Source organism: Dromaius novaehollandiae, chromosome 3, assembly GCF_036370855.1.
Source record: "Dromaius novaehollandiae isolate bDroNov1 chromosome 3, bDroNov1.hap1, whole genome shotgun sequence".
Lineage (NCBI taxonomy): Eukaryota > Metazoa > Chordata > Aves > Casuariiformes > Dromaiidae > Dromaius > Dromaius novaehollandiae.
This window is the reverse complement of record NC_088100.1, coordinates 536165-557334: the sequence shown is the minus strand read 5'-3', so window position 1 is coordinate 557334 and position 21170 is coordinate 536165. Positions and strand designations below refer to the sequence as shown.

Below are 21170 nucleotides of genomic sequence, written 5' to 3'. Positions count from 1 at the left end.
GTGCAATACCTGGTGCTGGCGTGGTGCACAGTGCCGGTGCAGTGCACAGTGTTGGTGCAATACCTGGCGCTGGTGCAGTGCACGGCGCAGTGCAATGTAAGGTGCTGCCATTGTGCACAGTGCTGGTGCAGTGCACGGCGCAGTGCATTGCACAATGCTGATGCAGTGCATGGTGCTGCTGCAGCGCATGGTGCAGTGCAACGCAGTGCTGGTGCAATACGTGGTGCTGGTGCGGTGCACTGTGCCGGAGCAGTGCCGCCCCGCGCTCCCCTCGCCACCTTCACTGCGGGGCACTGGGAGCTGCCGCCGGCCGGCGGGACGGGGCGGGACGGGGCAGCCCCACGCCGGGGCACGGGCCTCGCCAGCTGGGGGGTCAGCCCACGTGCGTCCCCTCCCCAGCGAGCGAGCAGCCCGCCCCACGTCCTGCCCCCCGCCGCATCCCTCCCGCCGTGCCCAGCGGCGCGCGGAGGGGGCAGCGGGGCGTCGCGGGCAGCTTTATTGGCGGCGCCGGCGCCCGGCTCACACGATGCCGTCGTAGCCCTGGACGCCGCACTTCCTGCCGGCCACGCGGCAGCCGAAGGTGATGGCTTCCTGCAGGCTCTGCCCTGCGGAGCGGCGGGGCCGTGAGCGGGGTGGCCCCGTGCCCCCCGACGCCCCCCCCTGTGCCCGCCCCCCCCCACTACCTTCGGAGAGGGCGAAGATGACGGCGGCGTTGAAGGTGTCGCCGGCGCCCAGCGTGTCCACCACGGCGGCCGGCGGGAAGGCGTCCGAGTGCACCAGCTCCCCGCCGGGCCCCATGGCGTCGGCCCCCGCCTCGGCCCAGGCGCACACGATCGTGGCCCTGCGCGGGGAAGGGGTGAGTCGGGGGGGGGCCCGGCCCCAAGCACCCCCCGCCCCGGCCCCGCGGCCCCTCACCCCTGCTGCACGCGGCCGCGCAGCCCCCGCAGGGCCTCGGCCGCCGACCCGTAGCCCAGGTGCCGCGCCACGTCCTTGCTGACGAAGACCTGCCGGGAGGGAGAGCGCGCTGGGGCCGGGCCGGCCGCCGCCACCCCCGGGACCCCCACCCCGGGACCCCCATCCCCGGGGCCCCCCATCCCCGGGGACCCCCCATCCCTGGGGCCCCCCATCCCCCAGGACCCCCCATCCCTGGGGATCCCCCTCCTTGCACCCCGGGACCCCCAACCCACAGCCCCGGGACCCCCAACCTGCCCCCCCCGGCCTGCCCCGACCACCCCCTTGCCCCCAAGGCAGCCCCCTGCCCCCTCCAGCGTGCCCCAGCCCAGCCCCCCAGCACCCAAACCGCCCCCCAGCCCCACACCTGACCCCCCCCGGCCCTCCCAACGCCCAGCCCCACACCTGACCCCCCAGGCCTCCCCAAACCCCAGCCGCCCCCCCGGCCCCCGCCCCACACCCCCCCCCCCAGTCCCTCCGGCCCCACACCTCCTTCCACCCGCCTCCGGCCCCGAGGGGCGGGGCGGAGGTGGTAGCCCCGCCCCCTCCCCGGCTGCCAGGCCCAATGAGCGCTGGGGGCGCCGCCTCGCGGACCAATCAGCTCCGACCCGCCCGTCCCGCTCCCCGAGCGCGGCCCTCAGGCGGCCGCGTCGCACCACGGAGGCGGCGCCGCCGGGCTAGAGCGGCCGCGGGGCCATAGAGAGGCGCGAGGCGGCGCCGCCGGGCTAGAGCGGCCGCGGGGCCATAGAGAGGCGCGAGGCGGCGCCGCCGGGCCAGAGCGGCCGCGGGGCCATAGAGAGGCGCGAGGCAGCGCCGCCGGGCCAGAGCGGTCGCGGGGCCATAGAGAGGCGCGAGGCGGCGCCGCCGGGCCAGAGCGGTCGCGGGGCCATAGAGAGGCGCGAGGCGGCGGCGGCGGCCCCGGGGCCGGGAAGGCCGGGCCGGGCCGTACCACGTCGCCGTGCCCGAAGAGCTGGAACAGCTCCTCCCGCGGCTTCTCCACCTCCACCGAGGTGCGCACGCGCTGCGCCGCCGGCTGGGCCCGGTTGTGCTCCTCCACGCGCCGCATCATCTTCACCTGCTCCGACGCGTTCCGGCCCTGCGACGCGTCACCGACGCCGACGCCGACACCGTCACCGGGGCCCCACGCTGCCCCACGCCGCCCCGCACGGCACCAGGCTGCCCCGTGCCATGCTGCCCCGCGCCGCGCCGTGCAGTGACACACGGTGATGGGTGCTAACACACGGCACTGCGTGGCACAGCGTGGCACTGCACTGCACTGCGCAGCGTGGCGTGGCATCACACCACGGGGCACGGCACGGCACGGCACGGCACTGCACGGCACTGCGTGGTATCACTATGGGGCACGGCACGGCACTGCGTGGTATCACACCACGGGGCATGGCACTGCGTGGCATCGCACTGCACTGCGCAGCGTGGGGTGGTATCACAGCACGGGGCATGGCACTGCATGGCACTGCGTGGCATCGCACTGCACTGCGCAGCGTGGGGTGGTATCACAGCACGGGGCGTGGCACTGCACGGCCCCCGTGGCCTCCACCAGGCCCAGCGGCCAGCGGCGGGGTTGCGCCGTCACCGCATGGCACCGCACAGCCCGCTGGCTGCCAGTGGGGCTGCGCTGCACAGCACGGCATTGCACTGCACGGCGCTGCATGGCACGGCCACCGCGGCCACTGCGGCCTCGCCCCAGCCCCGCAGCCGTCAGCAGGGCTGCACCGTGCAGCAGGGCCTGGCACGGCACCACGCTGCACAGCACGGCATGGCCTGGTGGCCTGGCCCAGGCCCGGCAGTAAGCAGTGGGACAGCACTGCACAGCGCAGCATTGCACTGCACCACGCTGCACAGCACGGCATGGCCTGGTGGCCTGGCCCAGGCCTGGCAGTAAGCAGTGGGACAGCACTGCACAGCGCAGCACTGCACTGCACCACGCTGCACAGCATGGCCCCTCGGCCTGCCCCGCTGCAGCAGCCGGGTCTGCCCCAGCCGGGGCCACTGGCGCCCAGCCCTGCCGCCGCCCCCCGGCCCCGGGACGGCCCCGCCCCCGGCCTCACCTCCCAGTGGATCCACTTGTACTGGGAGAGGTCGACCTGCTCGAAGTCGCGGGCCGTCACGTCGGGCAGGTTGCTGCGGCGCCGTGGGGCAAGGAGGGGGGTCAGGCGGGGCGGAGGGGCCCGGCGGGCGCCGCGGGCGGCAGCGAGCGGGGCCCGGCGGGGCGGCCCGGAGGCGTGATGGCGGCCCGGCGCCGCGGCGCGGGGGGCAAAGGGCAGCGCCAGGGTCTTCGGAGACCTCGACTCTGCCCCGGGGGCAGAGATCCCGCCGGCGCCGGGTGAATGATTAACGGCGCGGCGGGAGACCCTGGGGCGGACTCCAAGGGCGGCACGCCGCCGCCGCGGGATCGGAGCCCGGCGGCCCCCTCGGCCTGCCTCCTCCGCCGGCGCGGCGGTGGGGACGGCCCCGGGGCGGGTGGCCGCGCGGTGACGCCGTTGCCAATCGCGGCGGCGGCGGCGGCGGGGGCTGATTGGGGGGCGATTGGCAGCGATTGTGTGTGCGGAATCACGGGGCAATCAGGCGATCAGGCGTGCGGGGCCGGCGGCAGGCAGCGTCACCGCCCTTACGTGTCGTGGAGCACAATGGTCCGCGAGCCGCTGGCGGCGCTGACGACGCAGCAGGCGCATGGCACGTCCCCCCGGGGCTGCCAGGCCACGTGCGCCACGTCCACACCCCGGCGCCGGAAATCCGCCACGACGAAGCTTGCCGGGGAGGGAGAGAGAGCGGGGTCAGCGGCGCCGGCGGGCCGCGACGCCCCTGTGGGCGCGCAGGACGGTGCGGCTGCCCCGGCTGGCGCTGGCGACGGCGACGGAGGCGGGCGGGGAGCAGCCGGGGCGCGGGAGCACGTCTCCGCCGGGACAAAGCTGCCGCGGGAAGAGACGCGGGCGGGAGGGCGGCGAGGGCGGCCGGAGCCGGCGGCGGGGCGGGCGTCAGCGCGGGGCCACGGCACCTGGGGGTCACCCCCCGCCCGGCCCCCGGCCCCCGGCCCCACTCACTCGGCGGCGCGTCCGGGCGCCAGGGAGCCCATGAAGGCGCAGGGGGCTCCCAGCAGGGCCAGCACCGTGCACGAGTTGGAGGCGTTGCCGCCCCGCTGCCACCGCTGCGACAGGCACCTGCAACGCACGCGGGGCGGCAGCTGGCACCGGCGCCGGCAGAGCCCGCCGCGCCGCACAGCCCCGGTACCGGCAGAGCCCGGTGGAACTGGCGCCGGTACCGGGAGGAGCCGGCCTCAGCGACCGGGGGAGCCCGGCAGAGCTGGCCCCAGTAGCGACAGAGCCCGGTGGAGCTGGCCCCGGTACCGGAGGAGCTGATCTCGGTACCGGGTGGATGTGGCCCCGGTACCGGGCAGAGCTGGCCCCAGGGCTGGGCGGAGGCGGCCCCGGTACTGGGAGGAGCTGACCTCGGTACCGGGCGGAGGTGGCCCCGGTACCGGGCAGAGCTCGCCCTGGGGCTGGGCGGAGGCGGCCCCCGGTACTGGGTGGATGTGGCCCCGGTACTGGGCAGAGCTGACCTCGGTACCGGGTGGATGTGGCCCCGGTACTGGGCAGAGCTGGCCCCGGGGCTGGGTGGAGGCGGCCCCCGGTACTGGGTGGATGTGGCCCCGGTACTGGGCAGAGCTGGCCCCGGTACCGGGAGGAGCTGACCTCGGTACCGGGCGGATGTGGCCCCGGGGCTGGGCGGAGGCGGCCCCCGGTGCTGGGCGGAGGCGGCCCCGGTACCGGGCAGAGCTGACCTCGGTACCGGGTGGATGTGGCCCCAGTACCGGGCAGAGCTGACCTCGGTACCGGGTGGATGTGGCCCCGGTACCGGGAGGAGCTGGCCCCGGTGGCGGCCCCGGGCGGCGGCGGTACCTGGTGTCGGTGTCCTCGGCGGGGTAGGCCTCCACCACGCTGATGATGTCCAGGCAGACCAGCCCCACGCACAGGATCCGCTTGGCGGCGGCGGGCGGCGGCGGCGCGGCCATGGCGACAGCGGGGCTCGGCGCTGCCGGCGGCGGCCACGACACCCCCCGCGCCCCGCCCCGCCCCCGCGCCCCGCCCCCCCGCCCCGCAGCCAATCGCGGCGCGCCGCCGCCCGCGCCCCGCCCCCCCGGGGCGGCCGGGGGGCGGGGCATCAGGGCAGGACCCGCCCCCGGCTCGGCGCGCGTGCCCGCTGCCCACGCGCTGCACGCGCACTGCAATGGTGCACGGCCGGGCGGGCACGCGCGCTGCACACGCACCTGTGCACACACGCACACACGCACACACGCACACACTCACACACACATGCACACACGCACACACTCACACACGCACACACGCACACACACACACACGCACGCACACACACACACACACACACACACGCACACACACACACACGCACACACACACACACGCACGCACACACACACGCACACGCACACACACACACCCCCCCCACACACACACACGCACACACACACACACACACACACGCACACACCCCGCTGCACACGCACACTCACACACGCACACACGCACACACACACACACGCACACACGCACACACACACACGCACACACGCACACACGCACACACACACACGCACACACTCACACACACTCACACACACACACACACCCACCCACCCACCCACACACTCACACACACACACACACACGCACACACTCACACACACTCACACACACACCCCGCTGCACACGCGCTGCTGCATGCTCACGCGCCGCGGGTGCACGCACCGTTAGTGTGTACACGCACGCTCACACGCACGCTGCCGACGCTGCTTGCACGCGCGCCCCTTGCCCACCCCTCTCGCCGTGCAGCGCTCGCACACGCGCCGGCGGGAGCTGCGGCGGGGCTGGGGCCGGGGCCGCTGCGGGGTCCAAGGTCGGCCACGTCGGCGCAGGGCCGGCCGGGGGGCGGCAGGGCCGGGGCAGCTGGCGGGAAGGGGCCGCCCCCCGCGCAGGCAGCTGGGGCTGTTGCAGCCCCGGGGAGCCGGGAGCCGCCCGGGCACGTCTGGGACACGGGGGGACGGGGGGGGGGCTCCAGCGGGCGAGCGGGGACGGGGCGAGAGGCCACGGGGTGAGGAGGGGCAGGGCGAGCGGTGCAGTGGGGTGAGAGCGGCCGTGGGGTGAGCAGTGCAAGGGGTGAGCAGCGCAGTGGGGCTGGGCAGCATGGGGGGGAGCACTGCAGCGGCTGAACAGTGCGGCCGGGCGAGCAGGGCAGTGGGGCAGTGGGGCAGTGGGGCGAGCGGTGCAATGGTGGAGCAGTGCAGTGGGGCGAGCGGTGCAGTGGGGTGAGCAGTGCAGTGGGGCGAGCAGTGCAATGGGGCGAGCAGTGCAGTGGGGCGAGCAGTGCAGTGGGGTGAGCAGTGCAATGGGGCGAGCAGTGCAGTGGGGCGAGCAGTGCAGTGGGGCGAGCAATGCAATGGTGGAGCAGTGCAGTGGGGCAAGCAGTGCAATGGGGCGAGCAGTGCAGTGGGGTGAGCAGTGCAATGGGGCAAGCAGTGCAGTGGGGCGAGCAGTGCAGTGGGGCGAGCAATGCAATGGTGGAGCAGTGCAATGGTGGAGCAGTGCAGTGGGGTGAGCAGTGTGATGGAGCAGTGCAGTGTGAGCAGTGCAGTGGTGGAGCAGTGCAATGGAGCAGTGCAGCGGGCGCGCAGTGCGATGCAGCCAGCCGCGTCCCAGCCCGGGTGCCGTGGGCGCGGGGGCGGGTGCCGTGGGCGCGGGTGCCCTGGGCTGGCCGGGCGCGGGAGGCGGGTGGCAGCAGGCACGCACGGCGCTGGTTAATGTGTCACGGCCGGGCGTGGCGGGGCGGGCGGCGGGACACGGTCCATCGCGGCCGGGCGGCACAGGTAGGGCGGCGGTGCCGGGGGGAGGCGGCGGGGGCCGGGGACTCCTCCGGGCGCTGCAGTGGTGCAGCGGTGCAGCGGGTGCAGCGGGTGCAGTGGTGCAGCGGTGCAATGGGTGCAGCGGGTGCAGCGGTGCAATGGGTACAGCGGGTGCAGCAGGTGCAGCGGTGCAATGGGTGCAGCGGGTGCAGCAGTGCAGTGGGTGCAGCAGCGCAGGGCACCAGCCAGCCCCAGCGAGGGCGGCCCCCCCCCGGCCCCCCCCGGTGCCCGTGGTCCCAGCTGCACTGGGGTCTCCCTGCCATGGGGGCCGTGGGGGACCGTGGGGGCCGTGGGGGGCCGTGGGGGGCCGTGGGGACCATGGGGGCCGGGGCCCGGCACAGCACCCGCCCGTGCCGCAGCACAACCTTTGCCCGGGTGCGGGTGAGCCCGGCCGTCGGTGCAGGGCCCCGTGCAGCGCTGTGACACGGCCGGGGCTGGGCAGGCCCCGCCGGTGGCTCGGGGGGGGGGTGGTGGCCCCTACCAGGCCCCCCAGCACCCACCCGGCCCCATGGTGCCCGGGGAGCCGCGGGGCCCGGGGCCAAGGCAGTGCGGCAAGGACGGAGCGCCCGGCATCGCCAGGCCCAGCTGCACAGGGCGGAGGCAGTGCCGTGCCGTGCCGTGCAGAGGCAGCGTGGGCAGCGCAGAGCTGGGCCATGGGGCAGCGCAGTGCCGAGGCGGTGTGGAGGCCGCGCTGGGCAGTGCAGGGGCAGTGCAGTGCCAAAGCAGTGCAGAAGTGGTGCCGTGCCCAGCCGTGCAGTGCAGCGGCCATGTGCAGTGCCAGGCAGTGCCATGCCCAGCCGTGCAGTGTGGAGGCCAGGTGCAGTGCCCAGCCGTGCAGCGCAGCGGTGGTGCAGTGCCAGGCAGCCCCGTGCCCGGGCGGGCAGTGCCGTGAGGCCACCCCCGTGCCGTCGAGCCCCCCCCCCTCCGTTGCTCCCCGCAGCGCGGCACCTCGGCGGCGCCGGGATGGACGAGCAGCTGCGGGAGCTGCGGCTGCGGGAGGAGCGGGCCTTCCTGCGCAGCGTGGTGCGGGGCGGGCGCCCGCCGCAGCCGGGGGAGGGCACCGAGCACCCAGCGCCGGCGCCCGCTGCGGCCCGGCCCGTCTCGGCTGGCACCGGGCAGTGGGAGCCCCCGGCCGCGCGGGACGGGGACGCGGAGGAGCCCCACGGGCGGAGGGGCACCCGGGCGCAGCCCATCGTCCCCGAGCCCCTGGCCAGCGACGCCGAGCTCTGGGCCCCCCCGGCGCCCGTGTCGCCCAGGTACGGCGGGGCCGGCCCACGGGACGCGAGGGGTGCAGCGTGGGGTGCAGTGTGGGGTGAAATGTGGGGTGCAGTGTGGGGCGTGCCTTGGGGTGCACCGTGGGGTGCATTGTGGGGTGCACCATGGGGAGCAGCACAGGGTGCAGCGTGGGCCATGCCGTGGGGCGCACCATGGGGTGCAGCATAGGGTGCACTGTGGGGTGCACTGTGGGGTGCAGCGTGGGGCACGCCGTGGGGCGTGCTGTGGGGTGCAGGGCAGGGTGCAATGTGGGGTGCAGTGTGGGGTGCAGCGCAGGGTGCAGTGTGGGGCATGCCATGGGGCGAGCTGTGGGGCACGCTGTGGGGCAGGGTGCAATTTGAAGTGCAGCGTGGGGCGTGCTGTGGGGTGCAGTGTGGGGTGCAGTGTGGGATGCAGCACGGGGTGCAGCGTGGGGCACGCCGTGGGGCGTGGGGCAGGGCGCAATGTGGGGTGCAGCATGGGGCGCGCCGTGGGGCGCGGGGCCGGGCGCAATGTGGGGTGCAGCGCGGGGCGCGCCGTGGGACGCGGGGCCGGGCGCAATGTGGGGTGCAGCGCGGGGCGCGCCGTGGGGCGTGGGGCCGGGCGCAATGTGGGGTGCAGCGCGGGGCGTGCCGTGGGGCGCGGGGCAGGGCGCAATGTGGGGTGCAGCGCGGGGCACGCCGTGGGGCGCGGGGCCGGGCGCAATGTGGGGTGCAGCGTGGGGTGCAGTGTGGGGTGCAGTGTGGGATGCAGCACGGGGTGCAGCGCGGGGCGTGCCGTGGGGCGCGGGGCAGGGCGCAATGTGGGGTGCAGCTTGGGGCGCGCCGTGGGGCGCGGGGCAGGGCGCAATGTGGGGTGCAGCGCGGGGCGTGCCGTGGGGCGCGGGGCAGGGCGCAATGTGGGGTACAGCTTGGGGCGCGCCGTGGGGCGCGGGGCAGGGCGCAATGTGGGGTGCAGCGCGGGGCGCGCCGTGGGGCGCGGGGCAGGGTGCAATGTGGGGTGCAGCGCGGGGCGTGCCGTGGGGCGCGGGGCCGGGCGCAATGTGGGGTGCAGCGTGGGGTGCGCCGTGGGGCGCGGGGCCGGGCGCAATGTGGGGTGCAGCTTGGGGCGCGCCGTGGGGCGCGGGGCAGGGTGCAATGTGGGGTGCAGTGTGGGGCGTGCCGTGGGGCGCGGGGCAGGGCGCAATGTGGGGTGCAGCGTGGGGTGCAGTGTGGGGTGCAGTGTGGGATGCAGCACGGGGTGCAGCGCGGGGCACGCCGTGGGGCGCGGGGCCGGGCGCAATGTGGGGCTGCCCTGCCCGCCGCCCCGCAGGGACCGCAGCCTGATCGCGGAGGCGGTGAGCCGCAGCGCCTTCCTGCGGCGCCTGGGCCAGGGCTGCCCCCAGGCCCTGGCGCAGAGCTTCGCGCCGGCGCGGCACGGCCCCGGCGACACCGTGCTGGCCGAGGGCGACGAGGGCACCGCCATGTACGTCGTCGCAGGTGAGGCGCCGGGCAGCGGGCCCGAACGGGCGTCACGCGCCTGCCCCGGTGCCGGCACGCAGGGACACGTGCTCGTGTGCGCCCGCGCGGACCTGCCTGCGGCTGGGCTGGTGCGGCTGCGCGTGTCTGCACGTGTGCCCGCGTGGAGCACGGGTGCGCAAGGCTGTGTCACGCACGTGCCCGTGCGTGTCCGCGTGTGCGTGTGCGTGTGCAGGCGGCCTGCGGCTCCCTGGGGCTGCGCGGCGTGCATGCACGGGGCGCGTGTGCACGTGCAGGTGTGAGGGGCTGCCCGCCTGCTCCGGGGCTGCGCCGCACGTGTGCAAACGTGCAGGGTGTGTGTGCGTGCGCACGGGGGTGCGGGGCGCGTGTGCATGCGTGTGCAGAGGCACGCGGGCTGCATGCGTGTGCCCGTGCAGGGTGCTTGTGCGCGTGCGCTGACGTGCAGGGCGCATGCGTGTGCGTGTGCAAGCGTGCAGGGGCGTGCAGGGCGCATGCGTGTGCACGTGCGGGGCGCGTGTGCATGCGTGTGCAGAGGCAGGCGGGGCGCGTGCACTCACGTGCGCCCGCCCGCCCGCCCGCCCCGGGGCCGCGTCTCCGCAGAGGGGCAGCTGAGCGTGTCGCAGCACGGCCGGCCGCTCCGCACGCTGGGCCCCGGCGACGTCTTCGGCGAGCTGGCCATCCTCTACCACTGCCAGCGCACGGCCACCGTGCGGGGTGAGGCCCCGGGACCCCCGCCGCTCCCCTCCCGCGGACCCCCCGCCCGGCGCCGCGCTGACGCCCTCTCCGCAGCGCTCACCGCCGTGCGCCTGTGGGCCATCGACCGGCAGCGGTACCGCGCCATCGTCACCAGCAACGCCAAGCAGCGGCGGGCCGAGATCCTGGGCTGCCTGCGAGCGTGAGTGGGGGCCGGCCGCCCCAGCCCTGTCCCCCTCCTCGTCACCCTCCCTGTCCCCGTCCCCAGCCACGTCCTCGTTCCCAGCCCCAGCCCCATCCTCACACCCGTCCCCGTCCCCGTCCTGTCCCCGTCCTGCCCCGGGCCGGGCGCGGGAGCCGGGGCGGGGGGGGGCCCAGCGGCCGCTCTCGCCCCAGGGTGCACTGGCTGCGGGGCCTCTCCGACACCCACCTCTCCCAGCTGCTCGACGCCATGGAGGAGGTGAGCGGGCGCAGCGCGGGGGCGGGAACCCGCGCGTGAGCATGAACCCGCGCGTGAGCGCACCGTGTGCGAGCGTGCACGTGGGTGTGAGCGCGCACCGTGCATGAGTGCACCTGCACGTGTGAGCGTGCACCCGTGCGTGAGCGTGCACCCATGTGTGAGCGTGCACCCACACGTGAGCGTGCACCTGCCTGAGTGTGAACCCATGCGTGAGTGTGCACCGCACATGAGCATGACCATGCACCCGCATGTGAGCGTGCACCCACACGTGAGCGTGCGCCGCGTGTCAGCGTGCACCCGTGGGTGAGCGTGCACCAGCGCGTGGCCATGCACGGCGCGTGAGCCTGCAGCCACGCGCGAGCGAGCACCGCACACGAGCGTGCACGCGGTCCCCGGGCGGCGGGGTTGGCGCTGAGCCGGGCGCAGGGGTGGCTGCCGGCTGCCCGCTGCCCCCGCCCCGCAGTGCACCTTCGCGCCCGGCCACGTCATCATCCGCGAGGGCGACGAGGGCCAGAGCTTCTACATCATCCTCAGAGGCGAGGTGGGTGCAGCCGCCCCCCGCGCCAGCCCCCCGCCAGCCCCCGCCCCACGGCGCGGGCAGGGCCTTGCACCGTGCCATGTCCTGCACGGTGCTGTGCCCCACGCCGTGCCCTGCCGTGCCCCACGCCGTGCCGTGCTGTGCCCCATACGGTGCCATGGCTGATGCCATGCCCCACACTGTGCCGTGCCCCGCGTTGTGCCATGCCGTGCCCCATACCATGCCGTGCCCCATACCATGCCGTGCCCCATACCATGCCCCGTGCTGTGCCCCATCCCATGCCCCATGCCATGCCATGCCCCATGCTGTGCCCCATGCCGTGCTCTGCACCATGCCATGCCCCATGCCGTGCCATGCCCCATGCCGTGCTGTGCCCTGTGCCGTGCCCCATGCCATGCTGTGCCACACACCATGCCGTGCCCCATGCTGTGCCCCACATCGTGCCATGCCCCATGCCATGCTGTGCCCCGTGCCATGCTCTGCACCATGCCATGCCCCATGTCATGCCCCGTGCCATGCTGTGCCCCGCACCGTGCCCCGTGCTATGCCATGCCCCACACCGTGCCATACCCCGCACCGTGCCCCACGCGGTGCCGTGCCCCCTCAGCGGTGTCTCCGCGCCGCAGGTGCGGGTGAGCCGGCGGGTGGACGGGGCGGAGAAGGTGATCCGGGTGCTGGGCGCCGGCGAGCACTTCGGGGAGATTTCCCTGCTGCAGTACGTGCCCGGCCCCCCGCGCCGCCCCACGGGGGGGGGGGGGTCGGGGGCTGCCGCGGTGTTGCCCTGCCCCGTGCACCGTGCTGCGGCGTGCGTGGGCCTCTTGCACGCCGGCTCCCCGTGCACGTGGGCCTCTTGCACGCCGGCTTCCTGTGCACGTGTGCCTCTTGCACGCCAGCTCCCCTTGCGCATGCACCTCTTGCACACCAGCTCCCCTTGCACGCACACCTCTTGCACGCTGGCTCCCCATGCACACATGGCTCTTGCACGCCAGCTGCCCTTGCACACGTGCCTCTCGCATCCCGGCTCCACATGCATGTGTGTCTCTTGCATGCCAGCTCCCCATGCACACGTGCCTCTTGCACACCAGTGCCCCTTGCACGCATGCCTCTTGCACACCAGCTCCCTGTGCATGTGTGCCTCTTGCACACCAGTTCCCCTTGCACACACGCCTCTTGCACACCAGCTCCCCATGCACATGTGCCTCCTGCACGCTGGCTCCCCATGCACACGTGCCTCTTGCACACCAGCTTCCCTTGCACACATGCCTCTCACACGCGGCTCCCGTGCACACGCGCCTCTCGCACGCGGCTCCCCCTGCACACGTGCCTCTTGCACACCAGTCCCCCTGCACACGCGCCTCTCGCACAGGGCTCCCCATGCACACGCGCCTCTCGCACGCGGCTCCCCATGCACACGTGCCTCTTGCACACCAGTCCCCCTGCACACGCGCCTCTCGCACACCAGCCCCCCTGCACACGCGCCTCTCGCACGCGGCTCCCGGCACACGCGGCTTTTCTCCCGGCTGCAGGAACATCCGCCGGACGGCGTCGTGCCAGGCGCAGGGGGAGGTCACCTGCATCACCGTGGCCAAGGAGTGAGTGAGCCATGGGGGGGGCTGGGGGACCCCCCCCCCCCCGGCTGCCCCGGCCCCACGGCACAGCCCCGGGTGCCTGCTGCTCCGGGACCCCCCTGCGCGGGAGAGCGTCCCTGGCCCCCCTCCCCGCCCCACTGACTCGCCTCTGCCCCCAGGGACTTCCTGGAGATCAGCCCCTTCTGCCCCCGGCAGCGCGCCGAGTCGTGAGTGTCCCCAGCCCCACGGAGCCCCTGCCCCACGGGGGGACCTCCGCCCCTCGGGGAGACCCCAGCCCCATAGGAACCCCCTGCCCCACAGGAGACCCCCCCCAGCCCCACGGGAGACCCCTGCCCCTCAGGGAGACCCCGGCCCCATAGGAACCCCCTGCCCCACAGGAGACCCCCCCCAGCCCCACGGGAGACCCCTGCCCCTCAGGGAGACCCTGGCCCCATGGGAACCCCCAGCCCCACGGGGAGCCCCCAGCCCCACGGGAGACCTCCCCCCCCAACCCCACGGGAGATCCCCAGCCCCACAGGGAGCGCGCAGCCCCACAAGAGGCCCCCAGCCCCATGGGAGACCCCTTTCCCCAGGGAGACCTCCAGTCCCATGGAGACCCCCCCACTCCCCAGGAAATCCACAGCCCCCCGGGGAGCCCCCAGCCCCACAAGAGACACCCCCCATTCCCCAGGGAGCCCCCAGCCCCCCGGGGAGCCCCCAGCCCCATGGAGACCCCCACTCCCCAGGGCTGGCTGGGGGGCAGTAGGGGGGCAGCCAGGCTGGGGGTGCAGCGGGCGCCGGTGTCCGTCCCCGGAGCTGCGATGTGGGGCCAGGAGCAGCTCCAGCCTCTGCCCCGCAAGGGAGGTCGGGGCCAGGCACCATCCCGCACCCCCAGCCCCACAGCACCATCCTGCACCCCCAGCCCCACGGCACCATCCCGCGCCCCAGCCCCACGGCACCATCCCATGCCCCCAGCCCCACAGCACCATCCTGCACCCCCAGCCCCACAGCACCATCCTGTGCCCCCAGCCCCACGGCACCATCCTGCACCCCCAGCCCCACAGCACCATCCCGCGCCCCCAGCCCCACGGCACCATCCTGCACCCCAGCCCCACGGCACCATCCCGCGCCCCCAGCCCCACGGCACCATCCTGCACCCCCAGCCCCACGGCACCATCCTGCACCCCAGCCCCACGGCACCATCCCGCGCCCCCAGCCCCACGGCACCATCCTGCGCCCCCAGCCCCACAGCACCATCCTGCGCCCCAGCCCCACGGCACCATCCCACGCCCCCAGCCCCACAGCACCATCCTGCGCCCCCAGCCCCACAGCACCATCCCGCACCCCAGCCCCACGGCACCATCCTGCACCCCAGCCCCACGGCACCATCCTGCACCCCCAGCCCCACAGCACCATCCTGCGCCCCAGCCCCACGGCACCATCCTGCACCCCCAGCCCCATGGCACCATCCTGCACCCCAGCCCCACGGCACCATCCTGCACCCCCAGCCCCACAGCACCATCCTGCGCCCCAGCCCCATGGCACCATCCTGCACCCCAGCCCCACGGCACCGTCCTGCACCCCCAGCCCCATGGCACCATCCTGCACCCCCAGCCCCACAGCACCAACCTGCACCCCCAGCCCCACAGCACCATCCTGCACCCCCAGCCCCACGGCACCATCCCGCACCCCAGCCCCACAGCACCATCCTGCACCCCCAGCCCCACGGCACCGTCCTGCACCCCCAGCCCCATGGCACCATCCTGCACCCCCAGCCCCACAGCACCAACCTGCACCCCCAGCCCCACAGCACCATCCTGCACCCCAGCCCCACGGCACCATCCTGCACCCCCAGCCCCACGGCACCATCCCATGCCCCCAGCCCCACGGCACCATCCTGCACCCCAGCCCCACGGCACCAACCTGTGCCCCCAGCCCCACGGCACCATCCTGCACCCCAGCCCCACGGCACCAACCTGTGCCCCCAGCCCCACAGCACCATCCTGCACCCCAGCCCCACGGCACCAACCTGCACCCCCAGCCCCACGGCACCAACCTGTGCCCCCAGCCCCACAGCACCATCCTGCACCCCAGCCCCACGGCACCAACCTGCGCCCCCAGCCCCACAGCACCATCCTGCACCCCAGCCCCACGGCACCATCCCATGCCCCCAGCCCCACGGCACCAACCTGCGCCCCCAGCCCCACGGCACCAACCTGCACCCCAGCCCCATGGCACCATCCTGCACCCCAGCCCCACAGCACCATCCTGCACCCCCAGCCCCACGGCACCATCCTGCACCCCAGCCCCACAGCACCATCCTGCACCCCAGCCCCACGGCACCATCCCATGCCCCCAGCCCCACGGCACCATCCTGCACCCCAGCCCCACGGCACCAACCTGTGCCCCCAGCCCCACGGCACCATCCTGCACCCCCAGCCCCACGGCACCATCCCATGCCCCCAGCCCCACGGCACCATCCTGCACCCCAGCCCCACGGCACCAACCTGTGCCCCCAGCCCCACGGCACCATCCTGCACCCCAGCCCCACGGCACCAACCTGCACCCCCAGCCCCACGGCACCAACCCGCACCCCAGCCCCACGGCACCATCCTGTGCCCCCAGCCCCACGGCACCATCCTGCACCCCCAGCCCCACGGCACCAACCTGCACCCCCAGCCCCACGGCACCATCCCGCGCCCCCAGCCCCACAGCACCATCCTGCACCCCAGCCCCACGGCACCATCCTGCACCCCCAGCCCCACGGCACCATCCCGCGCCCCCAGCCCCACGGCGCAGCCCCCCAGCCCCAGGCCCTCCCGGCCGTGGCGGCTCTGCTGTGGCCCTGTGGGTGGGTTTGGCCCCCCGGGACCCCGCTGCCCTCGGCACCTGCTCCCAGCCCCGGTGCCCCCGCCGTGGGGCGCGGGGAGCCATGGGGGGGGGCTGTGTGGGGTGCCCGGGGCCGCGCGCACCCGCAGCCCCTTGCACCCGCAGAGACCCACCGGCCACGGAGGCACCGGCACTGGTGGAGCCCGGGCGGTCAGTGCGGGATGGGGACGGGATGGGGATGGGGAGAGGGATGGGGACGGGATGGGGATGGGGAGAGGGATGGGGACGGGATGGGGATGGGGAGAGGGATGGGGACGGGATGGGGATGGGGACGGGATGGGGACGGGATGGGATGGGGATGGGATGGGGAGAGGGATGGAGATGGGATGGGATGGGGATGGGACGGGGACGGGGATGGGGATGGGGATGGGGATGGAGATGGGGATGGAGATGGGGATGGGGATGGGGATGGGGATGGGGATGGAGATGGGGATGGGATGGGGATGGGGACGGGATGGGGATGGGGACGGGATGGGGACGGGATGGGGATGGGGATGGGGATGGGGATGGGGATGGGGATGGGATGGGGATGGGGATGGGGATGGGGAGAGAGATGGGATGGGGACGGGATGGGGATGGGGATGGGGATGGGGATGGGGATGGGGATGGGATGGGGACGGGATGGGGATGGGGAGAGAGATGGGATGGGGACGGGATGGGGATGGAGATGGGGACGGGGATGGGGAGAGGGATGGGATGGGGATGGGGATGGGGAGAGGGATGGGATGGGGATGGAGATGGGATGGGGATGGGAAGAGGGATGGGATGGGGATGGGATGGGGACAGGGATGGGGACGGGGATGGGGACAGGGACAGAGATGGGGATGGGATGGGGATGGAGATGGGGACGGGGATGGGAACAAGGAGGGGACCAGGCTCCCTGGCCTGGGGGCTTGGGCGTGGGGTGCAGCAGGAGGGGGACGGGCAGCGGCAAATCAGACCGGTGCTGCAGGTGCCCTGGGTCCGGCTGGGTGCCGCAGGGTCCCCGTGGCCCATCCCGGGGTCCCGGAGCAGGTCGGGGTCTCCGGCAGCCCCGGGGGTCCCCGGCCGTGCGGGGTGGGAGGGGGCCGGGCCGGGGGCTGAGGCCGGGTGCCCGCAGGGCGCCGGGGTCCCCGGGCCGGGGGGAGCCCCCCGCGCCGGCGCGGCTGGAGGAGCTGGCGGCGGTGCGGTACGAGGAGGGGCGCGAGCGGGGCCGCAGCGTCGTCCTGGGCGCCGGCGGCTTCGGCCGGGTCGAGCTGGTGAGCGCCGGACCCCCGCCCTCCGCCGGGCCCCGGCCCTGTCCCCCCCCTGCCCGGGGCCCCGGTGCCGGCCCGGCCGTCCCCAGCGGTGCCCCGGGCGCCCAGGTGCGGTGCCGGGAGCGGCTGTTCGCGCTGAAGCGGATCCGCAAGGACTGGGTGGTGCAGACGCGGCAGCAGGAGCACGTGCGCACCGAGCGCCGGGTGCTGGCCCTGAGCCGCAGCCCCTTCGTCGTGGGGTGAGCCGGGCCGCGCCGCGCCGGGCGGGGGGCAGCGCGAGGGGTGTGCGTGCACGGGGTGCCAGTGCAGGGTGCCAGGGCGGGTGTCACTGCAGGGTGTCACTGCAGGGTGCCAGCGCAGGTGTCAGTGCAGGTGTCATTGCAGGATGTCAGCGTGGGTTTCGGGGCAGAGTAGCAGTGCCGGTGTCACTGCAAGATGTTAGTGTGGGGCGGCAGTGCGGGTGGCAGTGCGGGTGGCAGTGTGGGGTGCTGGTGCCAGTGCAGGTGGCAGTGCCAGTGCCATTGCAGGATGGCAGTGCAGGTGGCAGTGCGGGTGGCAGTGCAGGGTGCTGGTGGCAGTGCGGGTGGCAGTGCCAGTGCCATTGCAGGATGGCAGTGCAGGTGGCAGTGCAGTGCCATTGCAGGGTGGCAGTGCGGGTGGCAGTGCCAGTGCCATTGCAGGATGGCAGTGCAGGATGGCAGTGTGGGTGGCAGTGCAGGTGGCAGTGCAGGTGGCAGTGCCAGTGCCATTGCAGGGTGGCAGTGCGGGTGGCAGTGCAGGTGGCAGTGCCAGTGCCATTGCAGGGTGGCAGTGCAGGATGGCAGTGTGGGTGGCAGTGCAGGTGGCAGTGCAGGTGGCAGTGCCAGTGCCATTGCAGGATGGCAGTGCGGGTGGCAGTGCAGGTGGCAGTGCCAGTGCCATTGCAGGGTGGCAGTGCGGGTGGCAGTGCAGGTGGCAGTGCCAGTGCCATTGCAGGGTGGCAGTGCAGGATGGCAGTGTGGGTGGCAGTGCAGGTGGCAGTGCAGGTGGCAGTGCCAGTGCCATTGCAGGATGGCAGTGCGGGTGGCAGTGCAGGTGGCAGTGCCAGTGCCATTGCAGGGTGGCAGTGCGGGTGGCAGTGCAGGTGGCAGTGCCAGTGCCATTGCAGGGTGGCAGTGCAGGATGGCAGTGTGGGTGGCAGTGCAGGTGGCAGTGCAGGTGGCAGTGCCAGTGCCATTGCAGGGTGGCAGTGCAGGTGGCAGTGCGGGTGGCAGTGCGGGTGGCAGTGCGGGTGCCAGTGGGGGTGGCGGCTCCCCGCTGACCCCTCTGCGCTGGCAGGTTTTTCGGCTCCTTCCGGGACGGGCAGTACGTCTACCTGCTGCTGGAGTTCTGCCAGGGCGGCGAGCTGTGGACCAAGCTGCGCGAGGTGTACGGAGCCGGGGGGGGCCGGGGGGCCGTGCTGGGGGCTGGGGCCGTGCCCCGCCGTGCCCACCGCCACCGCCACCGCCACCGCCACGGCCTTGCAGGCGCTGCTTCGAGGAGCCGACGGCCGTGTTCTGCTCGGCCTGCGTGGTGGAGGCCCTCGAGTACCTGCACGGCCACGGCATCATCTACCGCGACCTCAAGCCCGAGAACCTCATGCTGGACCTGCAGGGCTACGTCAAGCTGGTACCGGGCACGGCGGTGCATGGCACGGGCCGGCGCGCGCCGCGGCCCCGGGGCAGCCCCGGGCACCCGGGGGGGGGGGGGCAGCGAGCCCAGGCGTCCGGGGGGGTGCAGGGCCCCCCGCACCCCGGTGCTGCCCCCCGGGCGGGGGGAGCGGGGCTGGCTCAGGGCTCCGGCGCCCGCAGGTGGACTTCGGCTTCGCCAAGGTGCTGGAGCGCGGGGAGAAGACCTACTCGCTGTGCGGGACCCCCGAGTACCTGGCGCCCGAGATCCTGCGCCAGGAGGGCCACGACTTCGCCGTGGACTTCTGGATGCTGGGGATCCTCGTCTTCGAGATGCTGGTGGGCAGGTGAGGCGGCACGGCCCCCCCCCCCCCCCGTCCCCGCCCCCCGCCGCGCCGGCAGCCTCACCGGCCGTCTCCCGCAGGCCCCCCTTCCACGGCACCGAGCCGCAGAAGATCTACAGCCGCATCCTGGACGGCATCTTCTCCTTCCCGGCCTTCCTCAGCGAGGCCGCCTGCTCCCTCATCAGCAAGCTCTGCAGGTGCGGGCAGGCGCGCGGGGGGGGGGGGGCACAGGGCACCCCGGGGTGCATCGCGTGCCCTGGCGTGCATGGGGCGCCCTTGGGTGCATCGAGCACCCTGGCATGCATTGGGTGCATGGGGCACCCGGGAGCGCATCGGGTGTGCTGAGTGCCTTGGGGTGCATGGGGCACCTTGGGGTGCGTCGAGCACCCTGGCATGCACGGGGTGTCCCGGGGTGCAGGGAGCGCCGTGGGGTGCATTGGGGGCGGGGGGCGCCCCGGGGTGCAGGGAGCGCCGTGGGGCGCATTGGGGGCGGGGGGCGCCCCGGGGTGCAGGGAGCGCCGTGGGGCGCATTGGGGGCGGGGGGCGCCCCGGGGTGCAGGGAGCGCCGTGGGGCGCATTGGGGGCGGGGGGCGCCCCGGGGTGCAGGGAGCGCCGTGGGGCGCATTGGGGGCGGGGGGCGCCCCGGGGTGCAGGGAGCGCCGTGGGGTGCATTGGGGGCGGGGGGCGCCCCGGGGTGCAGGGAGCGCCGTGGGGTGCATTGGGGGCGGGGGGTGCCCCGGGGTGCAGGGAGCGCCGTGGGGTGCATTGGGGGCAGGGGGGCCCCGGGGTGCAGGGAGCGCCGTGGGGCGCATTGGGGGCGGGGGGCGCCCCGGGGTGCAGGGAGCGCCGTGGGGCGCATTGGGGGCGGGGGGCGCCCCGGGGTGCAGGGAGCGCCGTGGGGTGCATTGGGGGCGGGGGGTGCCCCGGGGTGCAGGGAGCGCCGTGGGGTGCATTGGGGGCAGGGGGGCCCCGGGGTGCAGGGAGCGCCGTGGGGCGCATTGGGGGCGGGGGGCGCCCCGGGGTGCAGGGAGCGCCGTGGGGCGCATTGGGGGCGGGGGGCGCCCCGGGGTGCAGGGAGCGCCGTGGGGCGCATTGGGGGCGGGGGGTGCCCCGGGGTGCAGGGAGCGCCGTGGGGCGCATTGGGGGCGGGGGGCGCCCCGGGGTGCAGGGAGCGCCGTGGGGCGCATTGGGGGCGGGGGGCGCCCCGGGGTGCAGGGAGCGCCGTGGGGCGCATTGGGGGCGGGGGGCGCCCCGGGGTGCAGGGAGCGCCGTGGGGTGCATTGGGGGCGGGGGGCGCCCCGGGGTGCAGGGAGCGCCGTGGGGTGCATTGGGGGCGGGGGGCGCCCCGGGGTGCAGGGAGCGCCGTGGGGTGCATTGGGGGCAGGGGGTGCCCCGGGGTGCAGGGAGCGCCGTGGGGCGCATTGGGGGCGGGGGGCGCCCCGGGGTGCAGGGAGCGCCGTGGGGCGCATTGGGGGCGGGGGGCGCCCCGGGGTGCAGGGAGCGCCGTGGGGTGCATTGGGGGCGGGGGGCGCCCCGGGGTGCAGGGAGCGCCGTGGGGTGCATTGGGGGCGGGGGGCGCCCCGGGGTGCAGGGAGCGCCGTGGGGTGCATTGGGGGCAGGGGGTGCCCCGGGGGGCCCCGAGCACTGTGGGGCGCAGCGAGCACCCCGGGGGGCCCCGGCACCCGTCCCCGTGCACCCACACCGCCGTGCCTTGCAGGCGGCGCCCGGGGCAGCGCCTGGGCAACACGGCCAGCGGCATCCGCGGCATCAAGAAGCACAGGTGAGGGGGGGGCCCGGGCGGACGCCCCCCCCCCCAGGCCCCCCCGGCCCCCCCCCCCCCGCTGCACTGTGCCCGCAGGTGGTTCGCGGCGCTGCGCTGGAAGAAGCTGGTGCTGCGGCAGCTCCGGGCGCCCACGCTGCGGCTCATCAGGCAGGTGAGGCCGGGGCGGCCCGGGGGGGGGGGGGGGGGCCCGGGGGGGGCTCCAGCAGCGGGGCGCTGACCCCGGGCCCCCCCCCCCCCCCAGGGCCCCCCCTACGCCAACTTCAAGCGATTCTCGGCCGACTGGACGCCGGCGCAGGACGAGTTCTCGGGCTGGGACGAGGACTTCTGAGGGCGACCCCCCCCCAGACCCCCCCCCCCCCCCGGCACGGGGGCCCCCCCGGGCAATAAAGCGCC

At 75.0% G+C, this 21170-nt stretch overlaps 2 protein-coding genes across 2 annotated transcripts; one reads left to right on the top strand and one right to left on the bottom strand.

Moving 5' to 3' along the window:
- Nucleotides 1-483: 483 nt before the first annotated feature.
- KHK (ketohexokinase) lies at nucleotides 484-5049 on the bottom strand. The gene is made up of 8 exons (XM_064508151.1): nucleotides 4869-5049; nucleotides 4014-4130; nucleotides 3585-3719; nucleotides 3021-3093; nucleotides 1901-2047; nucleotides 916-1004; nucleotides 684-841; nucleotides 484-605 (listed from the first exon to the last, which is right to left on the bottom strand). Exons 1-8 carry the CDS (start codon nucleotides 4979-4981, stop codon nucleotides 520-522), a joined length of 918 nt encoding a protein of 305 aa, XP_064364221.1. The 5' UTR covers nucleotides 4982-5049; the 3' UTR covers nucleotides 484-519.
- A 2803-nt stretch (nucleotides 5050-7852) lies between these two features.
- Nucleotides 7853-21157, top strand: LOC135327754 (cGMP-dependent protein kinase 1-like). The gene is made up of 19 exons (XM_064508150.1): nucleotides 7853-8145; nucleotides 9455-9621; nucleotides 10222-10335; nucleotides 10411-10516; nucleotides 10711-10774; nucleotides 11238-11315; nucleotides 11939-12027; nucleotides 12839-12904; nucleotides 13060-13107; nucleotides 15875-15919; nucleotides 16869-17007; nucleotides 17113-17243; nucleotides 18322-18411; nucleotides 18510-18651; nucleotides 18834-18997; nucleotides 19075-19191; nucleotides 20712-20774; nucleotides 20853-20928; nucleotides 21019-21157. Exons 1-19 carry the CDS (start codon nucleotides 7853-7855, stop codon nucleotides 21103-21105), a joined length of 2079 nt encoding a protein of 692 aa, XP_064364220.1. The 3' UTR covers nucleotides 21106-21157.
- Nucleotides 21158-21170: the final 13 nt, after the last annotated feature.

Bases quoted from the DNA above. Each gene is read 5' to 3' on its own strand.
- KHK (XM_064508151.1), bottom strand. From the start codon at position 4,981: ATGGCCGCGCCGCCGCCGCCCGCCGCCGCCAAGCGGATCCTGTGCGTG. The intron at 1,005-1,900 runs GTACGGCCCGGC...CCCTCCCGGCAG, and splicing joins TCTTCGGGCACGGCGACGTG to GTCTTCGTCAGCAAGGACGT. The intron at 842-915 runs GTGAGGGGCCGC...TTCCCCGCGCAG, and splicing joins CGCGGCCGCGTGCAGCAGGG to GGCCACGATCGTGTGCGCCT.
- LOC135327754 (XM_064508150.1), top strand. From the start codon at position 7,853: ATGGACGAGCAGCTGCGGGAGCTGCGGCTGCGGGAGGAGCGGGCCTTC. The intron at 9,622-10,221 runs GTGAGGCGCCGG...GCGTCTCCGCAG, and splicing joins CGCCATGTACGTCGTCGCAG to AGGGGCAGCTGAGCGTGTCG. The intron at 12,028-12,838 runs GTACGTGCCCGG...TCCCGGCTGCAG, and splicing joins GGGGAGATTTCCCTGCTGCA to GAACATCCGCCGGACGGCGT.